The sequence below is a fragment of the Typha latifolia genome, chromosome 4 (assembly GCF_019914945.1).
Source record: "Typha latifolia isolate L0001 chromosome 4, TyphaL0001v2, whole genome shotgun sequence".
NCBI classification, from domain to species: domain Eukaryota; kingdom Viridiplantae; phylum Streptophyta; class Magnoliopsida; order Poales; family Typhaceae; genus Typha; species Typha latifolia.
In genome coordinates this window covers 2,064,880-2,089,419 of record NC_133089.1, presented here as the reverse complement: position 1 = coordinate 2,089,419, position 24,540 = coordinate 2,064,880, and the positions used below count along the sequence as shown (strand labels likewise).

The window sequence follows — 24,540 nt, the reverse complement described above, 5'->3', positions numbered from 1 at the left end:
TCTAAGCTTTGGTTTTGATCTGAGAATTTCACTGTCGTCTGGATACAATTTTTCTTTGAACTCTGTAGTATAGCGTCAACCTTGTAAAACTGAAGGTCAGTATTTCGATCCTGCATGGGGACAACTATATCATAATATTTTTACAGGTCTAATGTCTTTTATTTCTACTCTTCTGCCTCATCTTGGATTCTTGATCATGAATGCTTTTTAATTTTGTGCACATTTGGAGGCCAAGCAGCTATGAGATCCAAAGACCGAGGTGGATGGACTTTGGAAATCATATACACATGAACGCGTAAGTGTGGGTCATTATAAGCATAATGCGGATGAGTTCTCAAACAACATGTCTAGCAGATATCGAACAAAGGATATATACACTGTTGTGCAAAGAATTTGGATGAGTTTTGAATTACCGCAGTAATTATATAAAACTCTGGAAACTAACGCAAGAAAACTTTATTAGCAACCAACCATGAGAAATGAAATTTTAAGAAGAATAAATACACTATTATTTGGGGGGGCATATATGCATTAACATAACAATCTCTTTTACTCGATCCAGACCGTTAATCATCGCTTCCCAAACGCCTTGCCCCCACAAAACCCTCTCCTTTCCCCTCCCTTCCCCCACATTCGCCTGCGCTGTTCTCTCTCCTCTCCAATGGCGGATGGAGTAGAAGCGGCAGCGGAGAGCATCGCAGCTCTCTCCACAACTGAAGCCCCGAGCAAGAAGTATTTTCTGCTCTCTCTCTCTCTCTCTCTCTCTCTCTCTCACTGCCTTTCTCTCTTTCAGCGCTCTCAAGAAGGAACAAAAGAAGAAGCAGAAGGAAGAGGAGAAGCGAAAGAAGGAAGAAGAGAACCTCAAGAAGAAGGTCCCTTTCTATCCTGTCCAGTCTCGTTCCTCCATCAAAATCCCGCATTTTGCTTCTTTTCATGTGTTTACAAACTAAATCGATCCCATGTATTGTTTGGGTATCTGAATTCATGCCTTTTTCAGGCTGCCGATGCAGCGAAACCGCAGTCTCAGAAGCTGTCTGCTGCCGATGACGAAGACATGGACCCTACGGTTTGTTTTGAATCGAATCTTTTCTTTGTTGTTGTTATTGTTAATAATGGGAGAAAACGAGATGTAATCGTGTTCTTTGTTGCAGTGGCTCTTTCTTATTTGATTTGGTTGTCGTTGCAGCAATACTATAACAATAGGCTCAAGGTTCTTGGCTCTCTGAAGGAGTCGGGAGTTAACCCGTATCCTCATAAGTTTCACGTGGCAATCTCCATTGTAGATTATGTGGAGAAATATGGAAACTTGAGCGATGGGGAACACCTTAAGGAAGTTGAAGTTAGCGTAGCAGGTGGTTGTTGTTTTATGGAACAGTGATGTTGAATGGGGAAGTTTTGCATGCTTCACCTGAGCATGTTGTTTTTAATATGGCTTTCATCCTTGTCAGGGAGGATAATGAACAAGAGAACTTCTTCGTCGAAGCTTTACTTTTACGATCTACATGGTGGTGGTGCTAAAGTTCAAGTGATGGCTGATGCCAGGTACCTATCACTAAAATGAAGTCATCTTGTAGCCTCTTTTCTTGGAAATGTCTATATATTTTACTGTGCACGAAGATGCTAGAATTAATTACGCATTGCTTCTTCTTTTTTTCTTGTAGAGTCAATTTTCTTTATATAAGCACTAGAAGATGAATAGTAGTGTATGCTATCTGTCCCTATAAGAAACTGGTTAAGTTTGATCTTACGTGGATCTCGGGATAAAATAAGGTATTTGAGGTTTCACCACATATGCATCTAATGGACCAAAAGGCATCTGATTTGTAGTTCCCTTGTTGTCTTACTTTGGAAAAGGGACTCAATTGGAAAACAATACCTCAAATTACTTTTTGTGTGTGAAATTTGTTGACCTTGCCTTTTGAATGGTTAAATAGGGATTCGGACTTGGATGAAGTTGAATTCTCGAGATATCATGCAAGTGTTAAACGTGGTGATATTGTTGGCATAACTGGTTACCCAGGTTAGTGAGTTAGAATACATTCTTAAGTTATCATAGTTTCATTTTCGTTTGCTATTATACTGCTTCATACTTGGTACAACCTGGCAATTATCAGATTTACTTATTAGGTTGCCTCGATAAATTATGAACAAATAAAATTTTAGAGTAAAAGTGCATAGTAGGGACTTTCATGGAATGTGTGTGGCTGAAAAAGAGAAAAAAAGAATTGATCCAGTTTTTCTGGGCAAGCAAAGAAAAAATTACACCACCCGCTTTAAAAACTCCCCAGCTGTCAGTACAATGAAGGGTGGCAGGAGGCTAGATCATCTTGGCTGGGCTATTCAATTTAACAAATTATGCAGGGTTACTTTATGTTCAATCAACTTCAAAGAACTTTGAATGGAAAATTTTCCTGTTTGAATGTGGAGTTATGTTAACTTTCTATGTTACAGGTAAGAGTAAGAGAGGAGAGTTGAGCATTTTCCCAAAGAAGTTTGTTGTCTTATCACCATGTCTTCACATGATGCCAAGGCAAAAAGCTGGCCCTGGTGTTGTTTCTGGTTCCTTGAAGGTGAATAAATAGGGACAGAGAAAAGAAGTACTATGATTTTATTCTGTCTTTATTGTTTGGCTCATGTTTTTGTTTTTGTTCTTGTTCTTGTTGTTTCCTTTCACAAATTGTTACAAGCACAGAAAGATGAAGGGAGACCAAAATCTGATATTTGGCTTCCAGGAACGACGAGGAACCCTGAAACATATGTTTTGAAAGATCAGGTCTGTAAATGATGATTTAACTAGAAAAGCTTGTTAAGCATGTTTTCTTCCGAGCTTCCCTGATAAATTAACTGGATTAGAGTGCATGGGTTACATGTGTCAATAACTTAAGACGAAATCAAGTCAATTGAGCAAAAGAGACAACATGACCAGTGGTTTGTTTTAGAAAAGATTGGTTATAAAGTAGAAAAAGGATGACTAGAATAGAGAGGATAACTAGTAAGTGATCTGGGGTTCATTGTGATGGAGGGTACAGGAAGCAGTTGCTCGTCTTCACTTAGTAAAGCAACATAGTTTTTTCCTCTCTTACTGCCACATATTATTCATTTCAATCCTGCGAATCTAATCACTTCATTTGAGAATTTTTTTTATAAATATCTGTTGAATACTAACCCTGTATAACATCTTGGAATATATTTGCTGATATGAGAGCTGCAGGCATCTGATTTTTGTTCTTTTGCATGATATTTCACTTTCCTGTAGTTTTTCTTAGTAATTTAATCACTAATGACGTTTAATTGCCTTAGTACAGATCACATTCTCATCTTAAAATATAGTGCATTCTTTTTTCAATTATTTGCAGTTCTTGACAATGTTTGGTTAAGAACTGGTTAACTAATTATTTCTTTTTATTAAATTTACTGGAGCATTTTCTTTCTGTCATTATAGGAGACACGTTATCGTCAAAGATATCTGGATCTGATGTTAAATCATGAAGTTAGGCAAATATTTAAGACTCGAGCAAGGATCATTTCTTATATCCGAAGTTTCCTCGACAATCTTGGTTTTCTTGAGGTCCCTCCCTTGCCCAACATGTATGAATGAATGTTGTAAGCATGCTCGTATATATTTGTATACATCTCTTTGCACACTTGCAGGTGGAGACTCCTATGATGAATATGATTGCTGGTGGAGCGGCTGCAAAGCCGTTTGTTACCCATCACAATGAATTGAACATGAAGTTGTACATGCGGATTGCTCCTGAACTTTACTTGAAGGAATTGGTTGTCGGCGGGTTGAATCGTGTTTATGAAATTGGAAAGCAATTTCGAAATGAGGGGATTGATTTGACTCACAATCCTGAATTCACTACTTGTGAATTTTACATGGCATTTGCAGATTATAATGACCTGATGACACTTACAGAACAGATGTTATCTGGTAAGTACAACTATACTGAAATATTGTAGATGCTGATTGTTGTAAGTATTAGTTGAATTCTTTGGCATCCTTGAACAGGAATGGTCAAGGAACTAACAGGTGGTTATAAAATAAAATATCATGCAAATGGGGTAGACAAAGATCCAATAGAGATTGATTTTACTCCTCCCTTCAGGTACACCTCTTCCATTTTGCGGTTCAGTTGATTTGGTTAACTTCTTCCTATCGTGATCTTAAGAAATAAATAATTGATTGCCATTAAATCAGACGGATTGACATGATTGAAGGACTGGAATCTATGGCAAATCTCAGTATTCCAAAAGATCTTTCTAGCGAAGTTGCAAACAAGTACTTAATAGATGCATGTGCAAAGTTTGATGTCAAGTGCCCTCCTCCTCAGACAACTGCAAGACTGTTAGACAAGGTTAGTCTCATAGTTGTGATATTATTTCTTCCGCAACTCAGAAGTTGAGAACTAGCAAATTAACTTTTCTACTTGGATTGGGTTCATTGCATGAGCGCAGCAAGACTATTGGAAAGAAATGAAATAATACCCGTGGAAGTTTATTAAATGTGATTCGTTGTCTCTGTATTACTGTTCTGTTATTCTCTGGACAGTTTTCTTTTGTTGGAATAGGTAAACTTTGACCATAGAGTTCTCTAAATAATTTCATCAAATGTGTTCTGCTATTCGGTTTGGTAGTAACAGACTATGAGTTATCCTTTTTTATATTTATATTGATTACAGCTTGTAGGGCATTTCCTGGAGGAGACATGTGTGAACCCCACCTTCATTATTAATCACCCAGAGATAATGAGTCCATTGGCAAAGTGGCATAGATCAAGGCCTGGATTGACAGAGCGTTTTGAACTGTTTATGAACAAGCATGAGGTCTCAATTCAATTCAGTACTGTTATATTAGGTCCAACCCTGATCATAACTAATGTCGTCATTCTGTCTCTTTCAGGTGTGCAATGCATACACTGAATTAAATGATCCCGTTGTACAGCGTGAACGTTTTGCTTCACAGCTGAAGGTATGATGATATAGAAATAGAATTGTTGTTTCTCAGAAAATATCCAGGTGTAGGCAGCATAATCAACAAGTCCAATTTTAACTAAATGTTCTGGTTGCAGGACCGACAATCTGGTGATGATGAGGCAATGGCTTTAGATGAAACTTTTGTGACTGCTCTTGAATATGGCTTGCCCCCAACTGGGGGTTGGGGCTTGGGGATTGATCGCCTGACAATGCTGTTTACAGATTCACAGAACATAAAGGTTTACTGCTGCTTTTATAATAGTTAGTTTTGTTTTGTTTATTTATAAGCTCCCTGAATTATCAAATAACTTTGTGCAAATAACCGTACTATGTGGCTGCAGGAAGTCCTCCTATTTCCTGCCATGAAGCCTCAAGATGATCCTTCTTCTAAAGGTAATTGAAATTATAGTTGTACTCTTTTGTGAATATGGAAGAGAATTCTTATCATCGGATCTCTTGAATGTAGTTGAGAGAATATGCTCTTTGTTTCCAGCTATTTTTTGAGTTGAGAAAATTTGTTTGTAGGATTTGCATCTAAAGCTAGTCCTGAAAGTCACCCAAATCCTACGTTGAAATATGTGCATTAAAAGCTATGTTTGAAAGCATAAGCTGTCTTGCTATTGGTCAAGTTGTAGTGACAGTCTGGTAGCAACTGTGGTAACACACTTCTTACTTGAGGCAGGAGTTTTTGCTTGTAGGATCTTATGTAATGCTATGATTTTATCTGTTAAAAGTCATCCAACTCCTGGGGAGAGATTTGCGCCAAAGCTATAGTTGAAGTTATATCACTGTATTAGCTTGTTACAAGATTTCCTTTGCAACTATTACGCATCATATATTAGTTATCTAAAACAGAGATTGGTTTTTGCAGCATAGTTGCTGATCAGCAATCAAGTATGGCACCGAATTTCTAAATCAGATAACTATGGGAAGAGTATTTCTTGGTTGTTGAAAATTGATCTTCACTGCAAGTTTCCTTTGGTGTTCTTCCATTCTTTTCCAGGGAGGGAATTTTTTTTTTGCTTCTTACACAACAGTTCATATATGTGCTGAAATTTGTTGTCGGCTGTTACATTCATATTGTTCAACATTATGTTCCAGTAAAAGTGCTGCTTATTGTTAGCTAGCTTAGAAAATAGATAATCTCCTTATGCCCAAACCAGAGAAAGGTTTTTTGTGTTGGATATCAATTGTCTCCTTCAAGGAGAACTCTCACTATACAAAAACGACCAAACCGTTTGTCCCTCAAAATAAAAATAAATAAATAAAAAAATCCAAACCGTTGATCAGAAAGCAACGCAAAAGGAACGAAATTTCATTTTCTGAAAGGCGCTGCATTATTGCCTCGTACTCTCTTGATTGCTGCTCTAGCGCTATGAGCTAACTCTTGGCAAATTAACTTCCCTTCCCGCGTGAAATCACCTTCCACGGGCTAAACCGTTTCATACTTCTCTTCTCGGAATCCCAACTCCAACCCCCGTCCCTACTCTCTCTCCTCCCTATATATTATTAGTATGCGCTCCTTTCCTATGCTTTTGCCAGGGAGAGAGGAGAGAGGAGAAATACTACCAAATCGGAGCTACGTTTCCATCGAAGTAGAGATCTCCCCGGGCGATTCGCCGTCAAGATCCCCTTCTTCTCCTTCCTCTCCTGATCTATTCATACCAACTCTCTAGAGATGCTTACCATTAAGAGAGTGCCGACGGTGGTCTCCAACTACCAGGTGGATGACTCCGCGAAGCCGCTCGGCTGCGAACGCAGCTACCTTGGCCCTTGCTGCTTGCCTGGTAAGTGTAACCCATCAGCCTGAATTCTTGTTTTCGGTGAAATTTAGATGAATTTGAGTAATTCCTTTTGTGGGCACGCTGGTATTTAACGATTTTGTTATGCTTGCAGAGTCAAAACTTCCCCTTTATGCTTACAAGCGCGATTCAACAATCCCCAACAGCAGCGATCCCTCCTCAAGATCTTTCTTCCTTAATGATTTGTTGCTCTGTCAGGTACTTGTTGATTGAGTAAAATGTAAACCATGGAATTTTACTGGTATCAATTGCTGATGATAAAAATGTAATAGAACAATACTTGTCGTTCGAAATTTCATTTTCTGAAAGGCGCTGCATTATTGCCTCGTACTCTCTTCTAATTTCACCTCGCTCCGCCTCTGAAGTTTGCATGAACTTTGTGTTGAATTTTGTTTGATTGGATGAGTTAGTGCGCTGGCAGTGGGAAGATCGGATGAGCCAGGGGCTGTCCCGGTACGACGTGACGGCGTATGAGACCAAGGTGATCCCTGGGAAGAACGGCTTCATTGCGCAGTTGAACGAGGGTCGACATCTGAGAAAGAGGCCCACCGAGTTCCGTGTCGACCGCGTCCTCCAGCCCTTTGATCCGGACAAGTTTAATTTCACAAAGATAGAGCAGGAGGAGGTGCTCTTCCGCTTCGAGGCCGGCAACAGTAGCCAGTCTTGCTTCTCAGAGAGCGCCCGGGCCCGCGCCCCTGTCGATGGAATTAACTCTGCGAATGTAGTAGCTATCAATGTAAGAAGAAGGAACAAATATGTGATCAGAAATGTCGCATGATTTTGTTTACTTATGATGCACGTTTTGCATTGGTACAGGTGAGTCCTATAGAGTACGGTCATGCCCTATTGGTCCCCCAGGTGCTCGAATGTTTGCCTCAGAGGATTGATGGAGAGAGCTTTTCGCTAGCACTTCGCATGGCAGCTGAGGCAGGGAGCCCTTACTTCAGAGTGGGTTATAACAGCTTGGGTGCCTTTGCCACCATCAACCACCTACATTTCCAGGTACAAATATTTGATGTTCTTTACCTATAAAGCTTGTTTAGGACCTCAACTCATCTCATTGCATTGGCCTGGTGACACCTCCTTTTGTATTGCAGGCTTACTACTTGACGATGCCATTTCCGGTACAAGGAGGATACGCACGAAGGGTACTAGAGAATGTGGTGTTAAAGTCTCGGACTTGTCTGACTATCCTGTGCATGGACTGGTATTTGAGGGTGGCAACGACTTGATGGAATTGTCAGATGTGGTAGCTAACTCCTGCATTTGCCTGCAAGAGAGTAACATTCCGTTCAACGTTCTGATTTCCGACTCTGCCAGGCGGATATTTCTCTTCCCCCAGGTAAATATTGTACCGAACTTCCTATATATATATATATATATATATATATATATATGTATATGTATATCAACTTCTCCGATTATAGTCTAATGCATCGCTTTCCGGCTATTTGGAGTGCTACGCCGAGAAGCATGCTCTCGGAGAAGTGAGCCAGGAGCTGCTGGACACTCTGGTGAACCCCGTGTCGTGCGAGATCAGTGGCCACATCGTGCTGAAGCGAAAGGAGGAGAACTACGAAGAGTCGTACGCTCGGAGGCTCTTGGCAGAGGCGTCCCTCTCCGACAAGAGGTTTGAAGAAGTGAAGGCCTACATATTTGATGCTACAGACCTTGCGGAGTTGAATGAGGCGGTAGATCTAGATGGTGATACAAACCATGAGAATAAATATATCGATCTCCCAGGCTCTTCCATCTCTTTCTACTCATGTGCGAGAAGGCTGTTTTGAAGCTTTAGTTAGTTAGGCTAGCTAAACTTTGTGCTGTAGCACTCTTGTAATGTGTTAAACAAAATTTCCACTATCGGATCCATATCATACCCGGTTTCATCTCTAAACCCTACTAAAGAAAAATTCGACCCGTCTTACTAAACCCCAGCCAATCAGAGTACGAGGAGTGCGAGAGAAGCTCTCTCGTACCCCCCTTTCAAATATATAATACTATTTCAACGCGTTCTTTCCTTTTATCCTCCTCGCCCACATAAGACCACGGCGGAGTGATCTGATCCCCATCGTCCTCGCCCTCCCCTCGTAAGTTCTCGAAACCCCTAGCTCTCGATGTCATCTGCCTTCCCTCTCTCCGCGATCTCTTATTTATCTTTGTGTGCCCGATCGATCGAATCTCGAATCGTTCATCAGTGTTCTAGGTGTTTAGGATGCGAATTAGGTTTTGATTTCTCTATTTATGTTTGAGGGCAGATTGGGAATCCCCGATTCACCACGATGAGGTTATCTTAAATGCTAGAATATTTTGACTTGGTGTTGTTATGAAGTGTTTATTTGGATCTAGATTATGAAATTGGGACTTGCAGCATCATTAATTAGTACTGGAGAGTTAATGTTAGCCTGTTGTAAGTTATTATTTGAGCTTCTTGAGCTCTAATGCTTTTAGAGATCTTCAAGCTTTTATGTAAAACCGGTGCTGGTGTAATTTGAGCTCCTTTTGATCCTATCAGTAACCAACTGCCTTTTGTGTCCTCCTTGATATCTTCTATGTGCTGTATGCTTAAGAAGTTCATTGTTAATTGTTCTCTTGAAATTTGTTTATCGGATAACATTTCATCAATTCATCATTCTTGGAAGTTTGATATTTCATTTGTTTAGTTCTTGATTTATCACGGTAGTAAAATGCTTGTCTTGTTAAGTTCTTGACTTATTACAGTAATCGTAAGGTGAACTTTTTGTAATTTGCCCATTTTTTTATACAGGATTGTATTTGCCCCTCAGATGTCTTTTGAGATCAGAAAGGATTGTTCTCAGTCTCTTTGGTGTCACTTTTGGTTCATATGCCGTAGTCGGTTGTGGTGTTCTCTGTTGTTTCGGCACTGGACTTGATAGATATCAAAGGGTTCGTGACAGTGGGCTTAATATTTCCCATTATAAGCTTATAGACGCCGTGGTTCTTTTAACATCGAGGATTATTCTGATTTTAATTTCTGAAATTTTTTCTTGCTGTTGAACTAAGACTTTTGGATCTCATTTTAGTATTATAGACAAGATAGCTCACTCAACGATGGCCAAGACATACCTTCCTCCTGGCTTTCGGTTTCATCCAACTGATGTTGAGCTCATTTTGTACTACCTGAAGAGAATGGTCATGGGAAAGCCATTTCGTGTTGATGTTATTTCGGTGATTGAGCTATACAAGTTTGCTCCTTGGGATCTTCAAGGTAACTTCAATTATACCCTTTTTACTCCTAATAGTGGCATTTCCCCATTAACTGAATAGTATGGTTTACTTGGTTAGTACTTAGTGCTTGATTAACTTGAAATTATCTCCTTTTCTTCCTCTGAATTTTATTCAGGAGAGCACATCACAAGTAGCACTTGGTGATGAAATTCAGACATTCTTGTTAGCATTTTTCCAAGTTATCCCATGAAGTATTAATCCTTTCTTTTACTTGAAATACCCCTTGAGTCTTGATCAATCGAAGATGTGTTTTTGCTGGCCACTCCTTTCAAGCTGTAGCTTCCTTTTCTTCTCACTTTCTCATCACATTTTCTCTTTGATCTTGTGCAGATAAATCTTGCCTGCGAAATAAAGATCTTGAATGGTACTTCTTTTGCCCGCGAGATAAAAAATATGCTAATGGGCTGAGAACAAACCGTGCTACTAAGATTGGTTATTGGAAGACTACTGGAAAGGACAGACCGATTGTTTATAACTCTCGTACTGTTGGAATGAAAAAGACTTTAATTTTTCATTTAGGCAAGGCTCCAAGAGGTGATAGAACTGATTGGGTGATGCATGAGTTCAGGCTAGAAGACAATGAGCTGGTTGCTGCTGGAATTCAACAGGTAAAGACTGCTTCCTTTAGGCCTCATTTGTTTTAGAAATAAGACCAATTTTAGAATAGATATTCTTATTTATTTTTCTCAAAATGACATCTTTATTTTAGGAGTAATTATTTGTATAATTACTTTTGATGTGATATAAAGTAAAAGAATAGATGAGAAAAAATATTTTGTTTTTTATAAAATTATCATAAATACCTTTTGATTTAATATAAAATAGTTTGATGACATAAATAGCAATGGCAAATTAGTAACTTAGTTAGTGTGTTGTATAAGATGTATTTTTTTAATGAATAATATTTGTGTTTTTGAATAAAATTATTATGATGTTTAGTTGTATTTTAGAATAAAGAGTTGTATTCCAGAATAAAAAAAGTTATTCCTGAGATGAAAGGAGGCTTATAGAATAGCTTTGCTATATGCAACTGCAATTATGGTGGGCTAGGATCTTGAGAATTTATTTGCTTCATAGAAACTCAAGTGTAAGCATCTAGGATATCATAGCTACCTAAAGTTGTAGAGATTGCTTTCAGAAGGCAGTGTTTGTGCTAATCAATCTGCTTCTGTATATATTTCTTTGTTAATTCCTTAATTCTATTCTAAATCAAGGAGTGAATGTAATGCTTGCTATCTTATCTAATATAGTGGTGTACAACTTTCTTCTTTTCACTATGCAGCCAGTGCTGGTTTCATTGCATATCATATTCTCTCATATTTATATGATTTCTTAGGACGTTGAAGAATCTACTCATTTAATTATGGTGTTCACGATTTAGTACTTCCCTTATATGCTTCCATTGCATATGCAGCTGTATATAGGTTTGACTAGCAGAGTTATTATGTTATTCTTGGTTTTCCCTCTTCAATTTAAATGCCTTGAGCCTAATTTTTAATAATGCACCAACTAATATGGCATTTCCTTGCTTTGACTGAATATCATTGCAGAGTGCACCAACTAAAAGCCTTCCTAAAATTCTCCTTTCAAAGTATATTACATTTAACATGAACACTAATTTCTTTACACACAATCAGTATATTTCTCTTCAGTTAGTTTGGTTTTTTCTGAAATTCGAATAGTTGATTAACTCCAACTGAATTTATTAATCATCAGTAGGTTGAAACTCTTTTTCTTCACCATGTTGCAGGATGCATATGTGCTATGTAAAATTTTTCAGAAAAGCGGTCCAGGTCCTAAAATAGGGGAACAATATGGAGCTCCATTTAGTGAAGAGGACTGGGAAGATGACATAACTACTGAACAAGTGGATCCTTTACCTGTTATGTGTTCTCGTTCTTCTGGATTATTAGATAATAGCACCCAGTTGGAACATGTTTGTCAACAATCTGTTGCTTGTGGTGGTGGTGGTGAGATGTCTTCCACGTCTGCTTTTCCTTCTGCTGATGGAGGAATATTGTTAGAGGAATTGATGAGCTCTTTGAATGATTCTCCACATTATCCAGGAAATATGAATGGAGAGGTAGACCAGTCTCTAAGTATTGCTAAATGTTTTGTGTTAAATGCATCATTTTTTGGAGTATATGACTTTTTCAATGGGTTCCTTGCAGCTTCCTGATTTAATGCCTGTTCATGAAAATAATAATGTAGTCTTTGGTGTGGATACTTTGGGGTTAAACAATGAACTAGATGTTCTCACTGATCAGGTAGGACGGAATATAATGGACAATTTGTACAACTCTGGCAACATAGAAAGCAAATATGATTTTCAGCCTATGCTCCTGGAACTTGGAAGGGAACAATATGTAGAACTGAATGATCTTGATTTGCTGGGAGAGAAAGAGCGGTGTGAACTGCCAATACCAGATAATTTATTTGCCCAGCATTCACTTCAGCACAATAAGATGGACTGTCCAAATTTTGGTATTAATGATGTGCTTAATACTGCTTCCATCGACAAAGACACTCTTTCTATAAGACCAAATATTCTTGATGATCAATCAACCTTTTTTGTGGAGGTACAGATTTATGTTTCTTTTCTTTGCTCTTTTTCTGCTTTATTTTCTACGAAACTCATAATAAGCTTTCTGTCTTCCCTTTGATGGTTGATTTAATCATTCCTTAATGTTTGATGTCTCAGGAACAAGGTTTCGGAAGATCTGTGGGTCACCTTGCTAACCCCTCTTTTTGGGCTGATGATATTCATACATATTCCTGTGAGAATTAGCCGGAAGCAGTTTTACTAGCCTCCTGTTACTCTGATTTAATCATTACTATTGATTTGATTACATGCTGATGATATAGCTGGGAAGGAAGATTAAGTACATTAAATTCAGAATGTCCCAGATACTGAGCTCTACCAATCACTTTACTTTTATTATCTTTCTTTTAATGCAAGTTTGAATGACTGAACATGGTAGCCCACTATTATTGGGAAGGCATTTACATTGATCTACACCTCCTAGACTTTTGCTCTTGCAGTTGGAAATAAATTGACACCAGAACCTCCTTCTAAGTGGTTGTTTAAGAGATTGCAACCGAAGTTTATAGTTGGTCAAGCTGTGTTCATGAACTGGCGGGGTTGGGTATCAGCCTTGTCAGGCTTGTGCTTTGTCTGAAGTTAAGTTTGATAGCGGTCTCATTATTTATCAGATTCTTCCTCTGTTTCTGCAGCAAAAAGCTCTTGCCCATTGGATGGTGTCATTTTTCGTACTTGTGCAGATTCTTTTCAAGTCGAGTCCGAGATTTGCAGGCTCTACCAGATAAGAAGGATCGACCATTTATTTAGCATGTGTTTCTGATTCCAGTCTACTGCGGTTTCCAAATGATTTATCTACCTCGGGCTCGTATTTATGTTCTATACCTTACGTCTCAGCTTTGCTCAGGACAACAAATTTAGGAGACCGGGAAGCCGATCAAATTGTCTTATCCTTTAGCAAGTGTACTTTCTGTGTTATCTTGTTATTGGCAAAACTAGTTTTATGCCTCGAATATTCCATGCAATGTTGGATATCATAACTTACTATCTTACACCCATTGTCTCTGTTCTAAATAACCAACTCATTCGTGGCGGTACTATGAGTTGGCAACAATATGCTGCTCGAGACTTCATTTTAATGGTTCTTCTGACATGCGTTGGAAATCCTAAAGTAGAATTTATCACCCAATGTATGTTCTGATTTAGCATAATGTCGTTGTATGAACAAGTACAGCTGGCCTGGTGATATCTTTTATGGTTGTTAGTTAGATGTTCCTCAAGATCTTCAGGGAGAGTACTGTCCTAGTATCATATTTGGTTCTTTATCAGGGAAAGTAACGTGAGATTTCATTTCATGCAGAGCCTTTGCAACAGTATATTTGTACGTGTCCACTCGCCCATTTAACTCTTTAAGCATTCCCGGATCCAACTAAAGCTCCGTCTAGGAGAGAGAAAAAGAAAAAGTTCCCCCAAGACAAGAACTTGGTCAAACGACCTTTATAAGGGACACCATCTCTCCTACGTTCTCGGCTTCCCTCCGGTTTCATCCACACATTACCTCAAACATTTTCCAGACAGCCAGACATAGCATAACGAGACCCAGAGGTAGAGAGAAGAAGACAGGCACAGGCATTATCTCCCCTTCCCACTACCCCACCCATGGCGCCGAGCACGATCCGTAAAGCCCTCGGCGCGGTCAAGGACCAGACGAGCATCGGGCTCGCCAAGGTCACCAACAGCAACACCACCTCCGACCTCGACGTCGCCATCGTCAAGGCCACCCGACACGACGAGTTCCCCGCCGAGGACAAGCACATCCGCGAGATCCTTTCCCTTACGTGCTACTCCCGCGCCAACGTCAGCTCCTGCGTCTCCTCCCTCTCTCGCCGCCTCGGGAAGACCCGTTCCTGGGCCGTCGCCCTCAAGACCCTAATCCTCGTCCACCGTCTTCTCCTCGACGGCGATCCGGCGTACGAGCAGGAGGTCTTCTTCGCCACTCGGCGGGGCACGCGGATGCTGAACATGTCGGACTTCAGGGACACGTCGTGCTCCGACGCCTGGGACTTCTCGGCGTTCGTGAGGACGTATGCGATGTACTTGGACGAGAGGTTGGCGCATAGGATGCGGGGAAAGAGGGGGAGGAGGGGGGATAGCAGGGTTAGTTTCCACGATGCGGAGGAGGATGAGGAGGATACCGAATCGGTCGGAACAATGGTTGTGGTGTCGTCGAAGGGGCCGGTGACGCCGGTGAGGGAGACGACGACGCCGGTGAGGGAGATGAAAACCGAGAAGATGTTTGTTAAAATGCAGCACCTACAGTATCTGTTAGAAAGGTTCCTCGCCTGCCGTCCCACAGGTAAATTTATTTTCCCCAAAATTAGGTGCTAATTTATAAAAAGCGCAAAAAGGGACTAAAATGCTCAATTGCGCAGGGGCGGCGAAGGCGAACCGGATCGTGGCGGTGGCGCTGTACCCATTGGTGAAAGAAAGCTTCCAGCTTTACTTCGACATGACGGAGCTGATGTCTGTGTTCATCGATCGCTTCACCGACCTCGACGTGGCGGACTGCGTCCGCGTCCACGACCTCTTCTCCCGCGTCGCGAAGCAGCTCGAGGAACTCGAGGCCTTCTTCTCCCTCTGCAAGTCCTCCGGCATCTGCCGCGCCTCCGAGTTCCCCGACATCGAGCACATCACCCCTCGCAAGCTCGACCTGATGGACGACTTCATCCGCGATAAGTCCTCCAAGAAACAGCACCTCCCCCCCGACCCCACAATGCCCGAAGAAGAAGAGGAAAGAGAACACGGCGACGACGAGGATGTGTCTAGTATCAAAGCCCTTCCCGCGCCGCTACCGGAGCAACCTGAGCAAACCCAAGAAAATGTATTGGTACAGGCAAACAAGGATGATGATAACATTGCTGGTAAGGATATGAAAGGAGACGAAGAGGTCGATCTTTTTAACTTGGAGGAGGACGTGATGAGCGGCCAAGAGCATGGTGATAAGTTGGCGCTGGCGTTGTCCGACGACGGGGTCACGGCTGAGGCGGCTCCCAAATGGGAGGCGTTCGACGAGTTAGCGGCGGGGGGCGACTGGGAGACGGCGCTGGTGCAGTCGGCGAGCGGGTTGGCGAACCAGAAGGCGGCCCTCGGCGGCGGGCTCGACATGATGGTCTTGGACGGGATGTACGACCAGGCGCACACCGGTGCGGCAGCAGCCGCTACAGCTGGATACGTCGGAAGCGCGAGTAGCGTGGCGGTCAGAGCACCAACGACGGCGGCGATGCTGGCATTGCCCGCCCCGCCGGTAAGCGGCGGCAGCGTAATTGGGGGAGACCCGTTCGCCGCGTCGTTAGCGGTGCCGGCACCGGCGTACGTGCAAATGTCGGATATGGAGAAGAAGCAGAAGCTTTTGACGGAGGAGCAGATGATGTGGCAGCATTATGCCAGGGATGGGATGCAGGGGCAGATGAGCTTGGCTAACCTCCAACAGCAGCAGCAGCAGCAACAACAGCAGTACGGTGGTTACTATATGGGAGGATATAATAGGATGTATTGAAAGTATTGGATATGTAGAAGATGCATGCTATGAGGCTCTGTAGTGCTTGGTGTTGGATACCAAGGTATGTGATGTGTAATGTGAGAGATGGTTAGATTCTGTGTCTCAGAACATGGAAACAGGGTGTTCTCTTGCTTATATTAGTTTGTATATTCGACTGTTCAATTATTATTATTTTTTTTAATTGAATCAATGTAAAGTGTTTGTCCAATATTGGTTGGAGTGTGAAATTAATCAAAGAACATATTGGTTGGAGTACAGCATGTTTGCTCTTTCTTCTTCTGAAGATCTAGTGATTATCACAAGTGAGCCACAGGCCCACAGCACCTGATTCATCTTGCCTTATTCTTCTTCTCCAAATTTATCAATGAATAAAAGAATAAAGGACACTGATTGAATAAAGGAATATCTATTTTACATTGACTTTCCTCTTTTACATGCCACCAATCTATATTCCATCTTTTGAAGTAAAAAGAAAAAAAAAAAAAAAGGAAACAAAGACTGGTTCAGACTAATCCCGTGCAGAGGACCAAAAGAACCCAAATACTATCTATAGCTTACCAGTGCCTGCAACAAGATGAAGAACCATTGCACTTAAGCTGTTCACATGGTTCTGGAAAAACTCCATGTGTCTCTCCTACAACAAACTCGCAGTGCCATCTATCTTGAGGTTTTATCCCTCTGAAACTGACATTCCTGATGCATATCTCTTCATACATTGCACCCTTAATTCCCTCTAAAACCGGTGCGCGATTTACATTCAGCCCAAAAACATTGCTGATGTAAACTTTACTGACTCTAGGAAGAGCGTTTGGATCATAACCTTCATCCGGATGATCATTCGCGCCTCGACTAAATACTATCGGAATCTTAACATTGTCAATTGTAACGTTAGCTACAGTGATGTTAGTTATAAATCCTCCCCTCCCTTTGTCAGTTTTAAGTCTCACTGCTGATGCTGAATTCCAGACATGAAGGTCTCGAACTACTATGTTGGATATGCCACCAGACATCTCACTTCCAAATCCAATTCCTGAGCATGTAGGAGTTGAACCAGAGATCCTTTGCACAATGATGTTTGAGCTAGGACGAGCTGTTGTGATCCCATACTGGTCCCAGCCACTCTTTACTGCAACCAGATCGTCTCCGCTTTCGACGTAGCAATCTTCAATGCAAACATCAGAGCTTGAATCTGTTCATATCGTGAAATTGAAGATGTAATTCTTGAGAAGGAGCTAACTGAAAGAATGCAATGGTTGAGAGCACAAACCTGGATCAATACCATCAGTGTTTGGAGAGTGAAAAGGAGCTAGTATTGTTACATTCCTTATCACTACATTGCTGATAATAGAAGAAAGGATTTGTCGTTCAGTTTCAGAGGGAAATCAAGGGAATAAAAAGATAAAGAGTCTTGACCTGCAGTAGACTGGATGGATTGTCCAAAATGGAGAGTTGAGGAAAGTGAGGTTTGAGATGAGGATGTTGTTTGAGTTCATCAATTCAAGGAGGTGTCCCCTTGTGTTCATTAGAGTTCTATTCCACCACAGCTCCCACCACATCCTCCCTTGCCCATCTATGCTCCCATTATTCCCTGCAAGCAAGAAGACAAGTTCTCCTGATTTAATCAATGTCAAATTCCTAATCTTCTTCTACTCTGCTTTGCTGGAATTTCAAGCTTGAGAGGCAGCAATTAGCTCACTAGTCTTGCTTCCATTAAACCAATCTTGTATGAACTTTCTTGATGGAAGTAGATGAACTATATGTTCATTGATCAATTGGAAGTTGACATACCAGTTATAACGACATCAGTGAGGCCGTCTCCATGGATGAGGCTAATGTGGCGTGCTCCTGACCGCTCTCTTCCACGCCCATAGGATGGCAAAGGCTCCACCAAAGGCCACTCCTCTGGATCCTACACACTCCAACCCAACTCAGTAATTTAAAGTTCATTTGTTCTTACTCTATGATCAGTAGGTGAATAATATTTCAAAATAATAATAATAATAAGTCTCAGCTTGCCTATCATCTTTGTATTATAAGTTTCTTGAAGCTACTAGCTCCAAATTATACTTCTTGGGTCACCAAATATGCTATTCTGTTTCACTTACTATTCCTTGCATGACTCTGTAATGTAGAGTCAACAAGAAAATTGTTGATAATATTGAATTAATAGCATCACATGGGCTATCCTAAATATGATGGAAGTTAAACAAATAATAGCTTGCCAATACATCCCCAATTTCATTAATGATAAAGAACAATAAAATTGAAGAAATCTCACTGAATTCAGATAAGAATTCTCAATATACACCTAGAACTTATTCTCCAAAAGATGTTATTGAACCCAGAATAACTGTTACATAGGCTGAGTGTAATATTCAGTACTAACCTGTGAACCCAGAATGACAGCACCCTGTTCCAAGAAAAGGGTGAAATTGCTGGTGAGGTTAAAGCTTCCGGTGAGCCACCTTCCCGTCGGGACGACGAGCTGCGAACCGCCGTCATCGCTGAACGCTTTGAGGTGCTCGACTGCCTTGCGAAACGCCCCGGTGTTCGACGTCGTCCCGTCCCCAACGCCGCCAAATTCGTCGATAGACGAAAACACCCTCCTCGGCCGGCCCGGCTGGTAGAATCCCGAGCAGCTTCTCGGGTCCACCGAACCGATACTGGCGTCATCAGAAGCTGACAGGGGCCAGTTAACGAGACCCGCCGGACCGGATGGGGTTGTCTGGATCCATGACAGAGCTAAAAGTGTAAGAGCTATAAATACAACTATAGCCCATGAAGGCCTTGCAAGGGCCACCCATGTCTTCTTGGTGAGAAGCCGTGGCTTCTCTTCGGCATCCATGTCCTAATTCTAACCCGTGAGAGAGAGAGAGAGAGAGAGAGAGAGAGAGAGAGAGAAATCTCATCAAGTTATATATCCTGTTCCTCGAAGTATGTTTCGTTCTAGGATTGCATATGATTGGCCATTATGATGACTTATGATTAAGCGAATAAAGGGTAACGGAAGATGCTGCTTTAGTTATTGTGATTCGAATTCCATTATCAGATTGTAAAAATAAATTAGATATATCCGTTTCACGATTAAACACGTCAATATTAAAGCTTCTAATCGAACTCCTTTGATGATGTTAGGAGGAAAGTAAGGAGGACCAACGTGTTGCAGAATATTCCGTATAGGATGACTCGGTCATCGGTATGGAAACTTCCGAGTTCCAACCATCGACTTCCAAGAACCGGCGAAGAAATTAATTTCCTGATGATAGCCACCTTGTAGAATATTATTAAAAGCTTGGAAGTAAGAGGACTCACGAGAATGACAGAATTACCAAAATGCCACTCTTTTGTTTGGAGCGTTGGGGTCCAATTTTGAACTTTGATATGACCGATAATAACTAAAATAGATCTAAAATCCGGGATCCACGTTTTAGTTGAGATATATATATGCGAGTTTATTACAGTCATCTTTGATGAGAGATTTACACAGAAGGGGTAAATTGTAGTTTAGTAGCAGATCAAGGGCAAAGACGTAACCGCAAAGTCCACCATCCTCATCACCAAATTCCGAGTTCTCTCTGCTGCTCATATATTATCGCCTTCCTTCCCCCCTTTTCCCCTATTCCAATCTCGCGAAAGTTAATCGAAACCCTAATCCGCTATGGATTGCGAACCGGAGGAGCTCCAATTCCTCTCCCTCTTCGGCATCTACCGCGAATCGTTGAAGCTCCTCGTCTCATGGCGGCCTCTCTTCTCTAAGATCGCCGCCGCCTTCGTCTTCCCCCTCTCCTTCCTCTTCCTCGCCCACATCCACGTCTCCTACTACCTCTTCTCCTCCATCGACTCCGACGACTCCGCCCTTGATAGCGCCACTCCTGGCTCCCCCGCCGAGTCTCACATCCTCTCCCGCCTCTTCTCCGATTGGGCTTCTCTCCTCCTCTTCAAGGCCTTCTACCTCATCGCCCTCCTCGTCTTCTCCCTCCTCTCCACCGCCGCTGTCGTCTTCACCGTCGCCTCCGTCTACTCCGCCAAGGACGGCCTCTCCTTCCCCCGCGTCCTCTCCGTCGTCCCCAAGGTCTGGCGCCGCCTCCTCGTCACCTTCCTCGCCGCCTTCCTCTTCCTCTTCGCCTACAACTTCGTCTCCATCGCTCTCATCCTCATCGCGGTCCTCCCCTTCGTCGACCAATATCCCTCCTCCGCCGGGGTCGTCTTTATCCTCCTCTTCCTCCCCTACCTCGCCGGCCTCGTCTACGTCAGCGTCGTCTGGCACCTGGCCAGCGTCGTCTCCGTCCTCGAAGACTCCAAGGGCTTCGACGCCATGGGCAAGAGCAAAGCCCTCATCAAAGGTAAGTTCTGGACCGCCGCCGCTATCTTCGTTAAGCTTAACCTTTGCTTCGTTGGTGTGGAAGTGGGTTTCCGGAAGCTGGTCTCCGAAGGAAGAGGCTTCGGCGCCGGGGGTAGGTTAGGGTGGGCCCTGGTGATGCTGGTGCTATTGTGCGCCGTGGTGTTGCTTGCGCTCGTAGTGCAGTCGGTGGTGTACTTCGTGTGCAAGTCGCATCACCACGAGAGCATCGATAAGGGTAATTTAGCGGATCATTTGGAGGTATATTTGGGGGAATACGTCCCATTAAAGTCCAAGGATGTGCAATTGGAGCAATTCCACGTTTGATACTTACACGGGTTTTAATTCTACGTTTCCTTTTGGATTATTATGCGATGGATTAATAAGGGTTGTAGAAGAAGAAAATATTTGTGTATTTGTATTAAATTAAAATTTTACTCCTTTTTTTTTTTAATTTTTAACCCTTTGGTGGAGTGGATGAATTATTGATAATTATTTATTTGAATCTTGTCTTCGTTGCAAAGCAACATCTCTAGGTAGAGATGATGAGTCTTACTCTGATCGGTAGAAGTAACGTCCAAAGTTGCTAATGTTGAAACTTATCTTTCATCTGAAATTGAGTGCATTTATTATTTTTTATTATCGGGAATTGGTTATATGTAAATTGCTTACATAATATTTTGTGATGGTATAAACATTAGTATGCAATAGAAGGATATATGCTTTTAAATATTATGACTAAATATATTTTATTCTTACATACTTATGTCTCAAATTATTTTATTCTCATGTATTTTAAAAAATCTAAAATATTTACTTACGACTAAAATGAGAGTATTAATTCTTCTATCCAAATTAAAAAAAAATTTATGAAGTTTAATAATTATATCATATTTAAAAACAAGATAAATATGTGTTAAAAAAATTAGATAAAAATTTTATCTATTTTACCTAATAAACACGATAAAAGTATTTTAATTATTTGAGCGTGTTTTATTAATTTTGTGGTAAATCAATTTTAGATATAAATACTGGAGGATAAAATGTATTTATCTCTAAATATTATCATAATTTGAATATGAAGATAGTTTTTAAACAAGGGTGGCCAACCTTAGCCTGCCTATTATTTTCCTTGCAAGATGGGTCAAATTTGTCGATTCCTTAATTCATTTCTCTTTCCTTGTCGGCCTAGACACAGTTTGGTGTTACATGGTTGATAAATATTAAACGGGTCAAACTTTTAAATTGATGTGCAAGTTTGAAAATGCTACTCCATACGATATCGATAGGAAATATATGGTTGAATAGTGAACCCCTTTTGACCTTTTCCTTTTCTTAGCTTATAGTTTTGCAAAAGATAATAAAATTTATAACCAATTTTTACACACACTAAATCACCTCAATTGTCTAATACCTCTTACCGCCCAAGATGGTATTACTGAAAGATAAATGGTAGCTAATTTTCTCTCTTTTCTTAAAATAAAGATAAATGGTAGCTAATTAAGAGGGAAAATAAATGATGAGGCTTATTTGAGAATGAGCAATAGTTCCAAGCCTGTGTGTAATTATTCCAATAATAAAAGATATAACCTCCCGAAGGACTTAAAAACAAATTATGATAAGGGAAACGCACCGACATCTTAAAGTTAAGACAAAAATCCGGCAATGTTTTATGTTGGCCCTGGAGTTTAAGACAAAAATATATTATCTTCCAATCTTCCAAGGGATTGGATCTCTGGATACATGTGAAAATATTTACTCGCGAATCTATGATTGATGCACATTCGCAACGATGACCGCTGGCTCTCATGACGGTCGATCTCCGTCAGTGCACCGGCTTCCTCCGATCATGCGTTTCCCACCGTTGGATCTCACAAGGCCAGCAGCTCCACCAAATCCTCCTCAAGTCCGGCCACACTTCTTCCCTCTTCGTATCCAACTGCCTTCTCCATATGTATACGCGCTGCAACCCGGACCTCAGCGACGCCCTCCTCCTGTTCAACGGAATGCACGAACGAAACTGCTTCTCTTGGAACACCCTTCTCGATGCCAATCTTAAATCAGGTTATCTGAACAACGCTCTCCAATTGTTCGACTCTATGCCACAGAGGAACACCTTCGCATGGAATGCCGTTATTACAGCTCTTGTCAGGTCTGGCGACCTTGAGAATTCCCGGCATTTGCTCGAGAAGATGCCCGAAAAAGATGCTGTCGCTTGCAACGCTGTCATTCATGGGCATCTCCGTAGACGCCAGATCAACGATGCTTTCTTCTTGTTTAAGCAGATAGGTTCGCAATGTAATGGACCGTCATCACCATGTAATGATGGTTTTGTGCTTGCAACAGTCCTGAGTGCCTGCGCTGACCAAATGGTTTGTGAATTCGGCAAGCAGATCCATGCACGTGTCATCGTTTGTTGTGTAGAGTTGGATTCTGTTTTGGGTAGTACTTTGGTCGATATGTACTCGAAATGTGGGGATGTGGATAGTGCCTATCGAGTTCTGCATGAGCTGCCAGAGGTGGATGAGTTCTCACTGTCGGCTTTGATTTCAGGCTATGCGGGTTGCGGAAGATTAATCGACAGTAGATGTGTGTTTGATAGGAGAGAGAAGCCAAGTGTTGTTTTGTGGAATTCTTTGATCAATGGGTATTTCTCTAATGATAGAGGAGAAGAAGCATTGGATCTCTTTGTGCGGATGAGGAGAACAGGTGTAGTACCGGATTCATCGACATATGCCACTGTTCTTAGTGCCTGTGCTTTCCTTGGGAAGCTCCAGTATGGCAAACAGATGCATTCTTGTGGTTTAAAGCATGGCATTCTTGCGGACGTCATAGTTGCAAGTGCTCTAATAGACTGTTACTCTAAATCTGGCCTTTGGGAATATGCTTGCAAGGTTTTTAGCGAGCTCAAAGTTCATGATACAATTGTGCTCAATTCGATGATTAACGTGTATTCAAACTGTGGGAGAATAGAAGAAGCAAGAAAAGTTTTCGAGATGATTCCAAGCAAGAGTTTGATCTCATGGAATTCGATAATCGTGGCACTCAGCCAGAATGGATGTGCAATTGAAGCATTGGAACTCTTTTCTAAAATGCATAGCCTAGGCCTTTGGCTCGACAAGGTGGCCCTGGCCAGTGCTATAAGTGCTTGTGCCAGCATCTGCTCAATTGCTTTTGGTGAGCAGATATTTGCTCTTGCTACAATTCTCGGCCTTCAGTCTGACCGCATCATCTCGTCTTCGCTCATCGATCTCTACTGCAAAAGTGGCAATGTCATCGATGCACGCAGGCTTTTCGATGACACGAAGAAATCTGATGAAGTTTCATGGAACTCAATGTTGGTAGGCTACGCTTCCAATGGACATGGAAGTGAAGTGCTTGAACTGTTTCACGCCATGAGAAATGCAGGCATGAAGCCGAACGAGGTGACCTTTATTGGTGTCCTCTCTGGTTGCTGCCATTCTGGGCTGGTAGAAGAAGGATTGAAGTGGTTTCACAGGATGAAGCAAGATTATGGCATTAATCCAACCGTCGAGCATTACTCATGCATTGGTGATTTGCTAGTTCGTGCCGGTCGACTTGAGGAAGCAATTGATTTCATTGATAAGATGCCATATAAGGCCGATGTTAGCATGTGGACTTGTGTTCTTGGAGGTTGTAAAGCTCATGGGAATGGACCTTTAGCGAGCAGGGTGGTGGAGAGAATTGTAGAGCTTGATCCAAAGCAGTCAGGCCCCTACGTGCAGTTATCCAGTGTGTTTGCTGCTCGTGGGGAGTGGGAGAAGTCGGCAATAGTTAGAGGAATGATGCAGGAGAGAAGGGTTACAAAGAATCCTGGATATAGTTGGATTGACAGCTGAACAAGACATTACGTCATATGTATTAACACTAATGACATCCTACCGAAACACTTGATAAATATTTCACAACTTATGCAAGTATAATGAGCTTTCAAACTATACGCATGTAATAATGTAGTGCACCGATGAAAATTTCACTAAATATCAGTAAGAAAATTAATCTGATAACATCCGGTATAAAGTAATAATACTGAGCTACAGTGGTGGGATTACCACAGT

General features: G+C 41.5%; 6 protein-coding genes and 1 pseudogene across 10 annotated transcripts; 6 read left to right on the top strand and 1 right to left on the bottom strand.

Moving 5' to 3' along the window:
• The first annotated feature begins 536 nt into the window (after positions 1 to 536).
• Positions 537 to 6,135, top strand: LOC140785589 (lysine--tRNA ligase-like). Of its 2 annotated transcripts, none has more exons than XM_073133497.1 (17): positions 537 to 732; positions 794 to 872; positions 998 to 1,066; positions 1,187 to 1,352; positions 1,449 to 1,542; positions 1,935 to 2,020; positions 2,452 to 2,570; positions 2,693 to 2,773; positions 3,443 to 3,568; positions 3,652 to 3,934; positions 4,013 to 4,109; positions 4,202 to 4,358; positions 4,683 to 4,826; positions 4,903 to 4,971; positions 5,072 to 5,215; positions 5,318 to 5,369; positions 5,848 to 6,135. In XM_073133497.1, exons 1-17 carry the CDS (start codon positions 662 to 664, stop codon positions 5,850 to 5,852), a joined length of 1,842 nt encoding a protein of 613 aa, XP_072989598.1. In that variant the 5' UTR covers positions 537 to 661; the 3' UTR covers positions 5,853 to 6,135. The 2 variants fall into 2 exon arrangements, with proteins under 2 accessions (XP_072989598.1, XP_072989597.1); XM_073133496.1 differs by having other exon boundaries at positions 571 to 732; positions 5,502 to 6,135.
• A 388-nt stretch (positions 6,136 to 6,523) lies between these two features.
• Positions 6,524 to 8,652, top strand: LOC140785592 (GDP-L-galactose phosphorylase 1-like; annotated as a pseudogene).
• A 75-nt stretch (positions 8,653 to 8,727) lies between these two features.
• LOC140785593 (NAC domain-containing protein 78) lies at positions 8,728 to 13,615 on the top strand. 4 transcript variants are annotated; one of them, XM_073133504.1, is made up of 7 exons: positions 8,728 to 8,865; positions 9,543 to 9,682; positions 9,820 to 10,004; positions 10,355 to 10,632; positions 11,775 to 12,107; positions 12,292 to 12,603; positions 12,726 to 13,615. In XM_073133504.1, the coding sequence occupies exons 3-7, from the start codon at positions 9,848 to 9,850 to the stop codon at positions 12,810 to 12,812; spliced, it is 1,167 nt and encodes a 388-aa protein (XP_072989605.1). In that variant the 5' UTR covers positions 8,728 to 8,865; positions 9,543 to 9,682; positions 9,820 to 9,847; the 3' UTR covers positions 12,813 to 13,615. The 4 variants fall into 4 exon arrangements, with proteins under 4 accessions (XP_072989605.1, XP_072989604.1, XP_072989602.1 ...); XM_073133503.1 differs by having other exon boundaries at positions 9,543 to 10,004; XM_073133501.1 differs by having other exon boundaries at positions 9,543 to 10,004; positions 12,196 to 12,603.
• Positions 13,616 to 14,076: 461 nt separating this feature from the next.
• Positions 14,077 to 16,377, top strand: LOC140785590 (putative clathrin assembly protein At1g03050). The gene is made up of 2 exons (XM_073133498.1): positions 14,077 to 14,919; positions 14,996 to 16,377. Exons 1-2 carry the CDS (start codon positions 14,223 to 14,225, stop codon positions 16,117 to 16,119), a joined length of 1,821 nt encoding a protein of 606 aa, XP_072989599.1. The 5' UTR covers positions 14,077 to 14,222; the 3' UTR covers positions 16,120 to 16,377.
• A 135-nt stretch (positions 16,378 to 16,512) lies between these two features.
• On the bottom strand, positions 16,513 to 19,098 carry LOC140785591 (probable polygalacturonase). Its single transcript, XM_073133499.1, has 5 exons — positions 18,509 to 19,098; positions 17,911 to 18,031; positions 17,536 to 17,710; positions 17,390 to 17,460; positions 16,513 to 17,311 (listed from the first exon to the last, which is right to left on the bottom strand). The coding sequence occupies exons 1-5, from the start codon at positions 18,965 to 18,967 to the stop codon at positions 16,677 to 16,679; spliced, it is 1,461 nt and encodes a 486-aa protein (XP_072989600.1). The 5' UTR covers positions 18,968 to 19,098; the 3' UTR covers positions 16,513 to 16,676.
• A 428-nt stretch (positions 19,099 to 19,526) lies between these two features.
• Positions 19,527 to 20,984, top strand: LOC140786316 (uncharacterized). The gene has a single exon (XM_073134640.1). The coding sequence runs from the start codon at positions 19,781 to 19,783 to the stop codon at positions 20,786 to 20,788; it is 1,008 nt and encodes a 335-aa protein (XP_072990741.1). The 5' UTR covers positions 19,527 to 19,780; the 3' UTR covers positions 20,789 to 20,984.
• Positions 20,985 to 21,111: 127 nt separating this feature from the next.
• Positions 21,112 to 24,420, top strand: LOC140786314 (putative pentatricopeptide repeat-containing protein At1g77010, mitochondrial). Its single transcript, XM_073134638.1, has one exon. It carries the CDS (start codon positions 22,270 to 22,272, stop codon positions 24,319 to 24,321), a length of 2,052 nt encoding a protein of 683 aa, XP_072990739.1. The 5' UTR covers positions 21,112 to 22,269; the 3' UTR covers positions 24,322 to 24,420.
• The last annotated feature ends 120 nt before the right edge of the window (positions 24,421 to 24,540 follow it).

Bases quoted from the DNA above. Each gene is read 5' to 3' on its own strand.
- LOC140786314 (XM_073134638.1), top strand. From the start codon at position 22,270: ATGACGGTCGATCTCCGTCAGTGCACCGGCTTCCTCCGATCATGCGTT.
- LOC140786316 (XM_073134640.1), top strand. From the start codon at position 19,781: ATGGATTGCGAACCGGAGGAGCTCCAATTCCTCTCCCTCTTCGGCATC.
- LOC140785590 (XM_073133498.1), top strand. From the start codon at position 14,223: ATGGCGCCGAGCACGATCCGTAAAGCCCTCGGCGCGGTCAAGGACCAG. The intron at 14,920-14,995 runs GTAAATTTATTT...TCAATTGCGCAG, and splicing joins CCTCGCCTGCCGTCCCACAG to GGGCGGCGAAGGCGAACCGG.
- LOC140785589 (XM_073133496.1), top strand. From the start codon at position 662: ATGGCGGATGGAGTAGAAGCGGCAGCGGAGAGCATCGCAGCTCTCTCC. The intron at 1,353-1,448 runs GTGGTTGTTGTT...CATCCTTGTCAG, and splicing joins AGTTGAAGTTAGCGTAGCAG to GGAGGATAATGAACAAGAGA. The intron at 4,110-4,201 runs GTACACCTCTTC...CCATTAAATCAG, and splicing joins GATTTTACTCCTCCCTTCAG to ACGGATTGACATGATTGAAG.
- LOC140785591 (XM_073133499.1), bottom strand. From the start codon at position 18,967: ATGGATGCCGAAGAGAAGCCACGGCTTCTCACCAAGAAGACATGGGTG. The intron at 17,711-17,910 runs GTATGTCAACTT...TCTTGCTTGCAG, and splicing joins CACTGATGTCGTTATAACTG to GGAATAATGGGAGCATAGAT. The intron at 17,461-17,535 runs GTCAAGACTCTT...TTCTATTATCAG, and splicing joins ATCCATCCAGTCTACTGCAG to CAATGTAGTGATAAGGAATG.
- LOC140785593 (XM_073133501.1), top strand. From the start codon at position 9,848: ATGGCCAAGACATACCTTCCTCCTGGCTTTCGGTTTCATCCAACTGAT. The intron at 10,005-10,354 runs GTAACTTCAATT...GATCTTGTGCAG, and splicing joins TGCTCCTTGGGATCTTCAAG to ATAAATCTTGCCTGCGAAAT. The intron at 12,604-12,725 runs GTACAGATTTAT...TTGATGTCTCAG, and splicing joins AATCAACCTTTTTTGTGGAG to GAACAAGGTTTCGGAAGATC.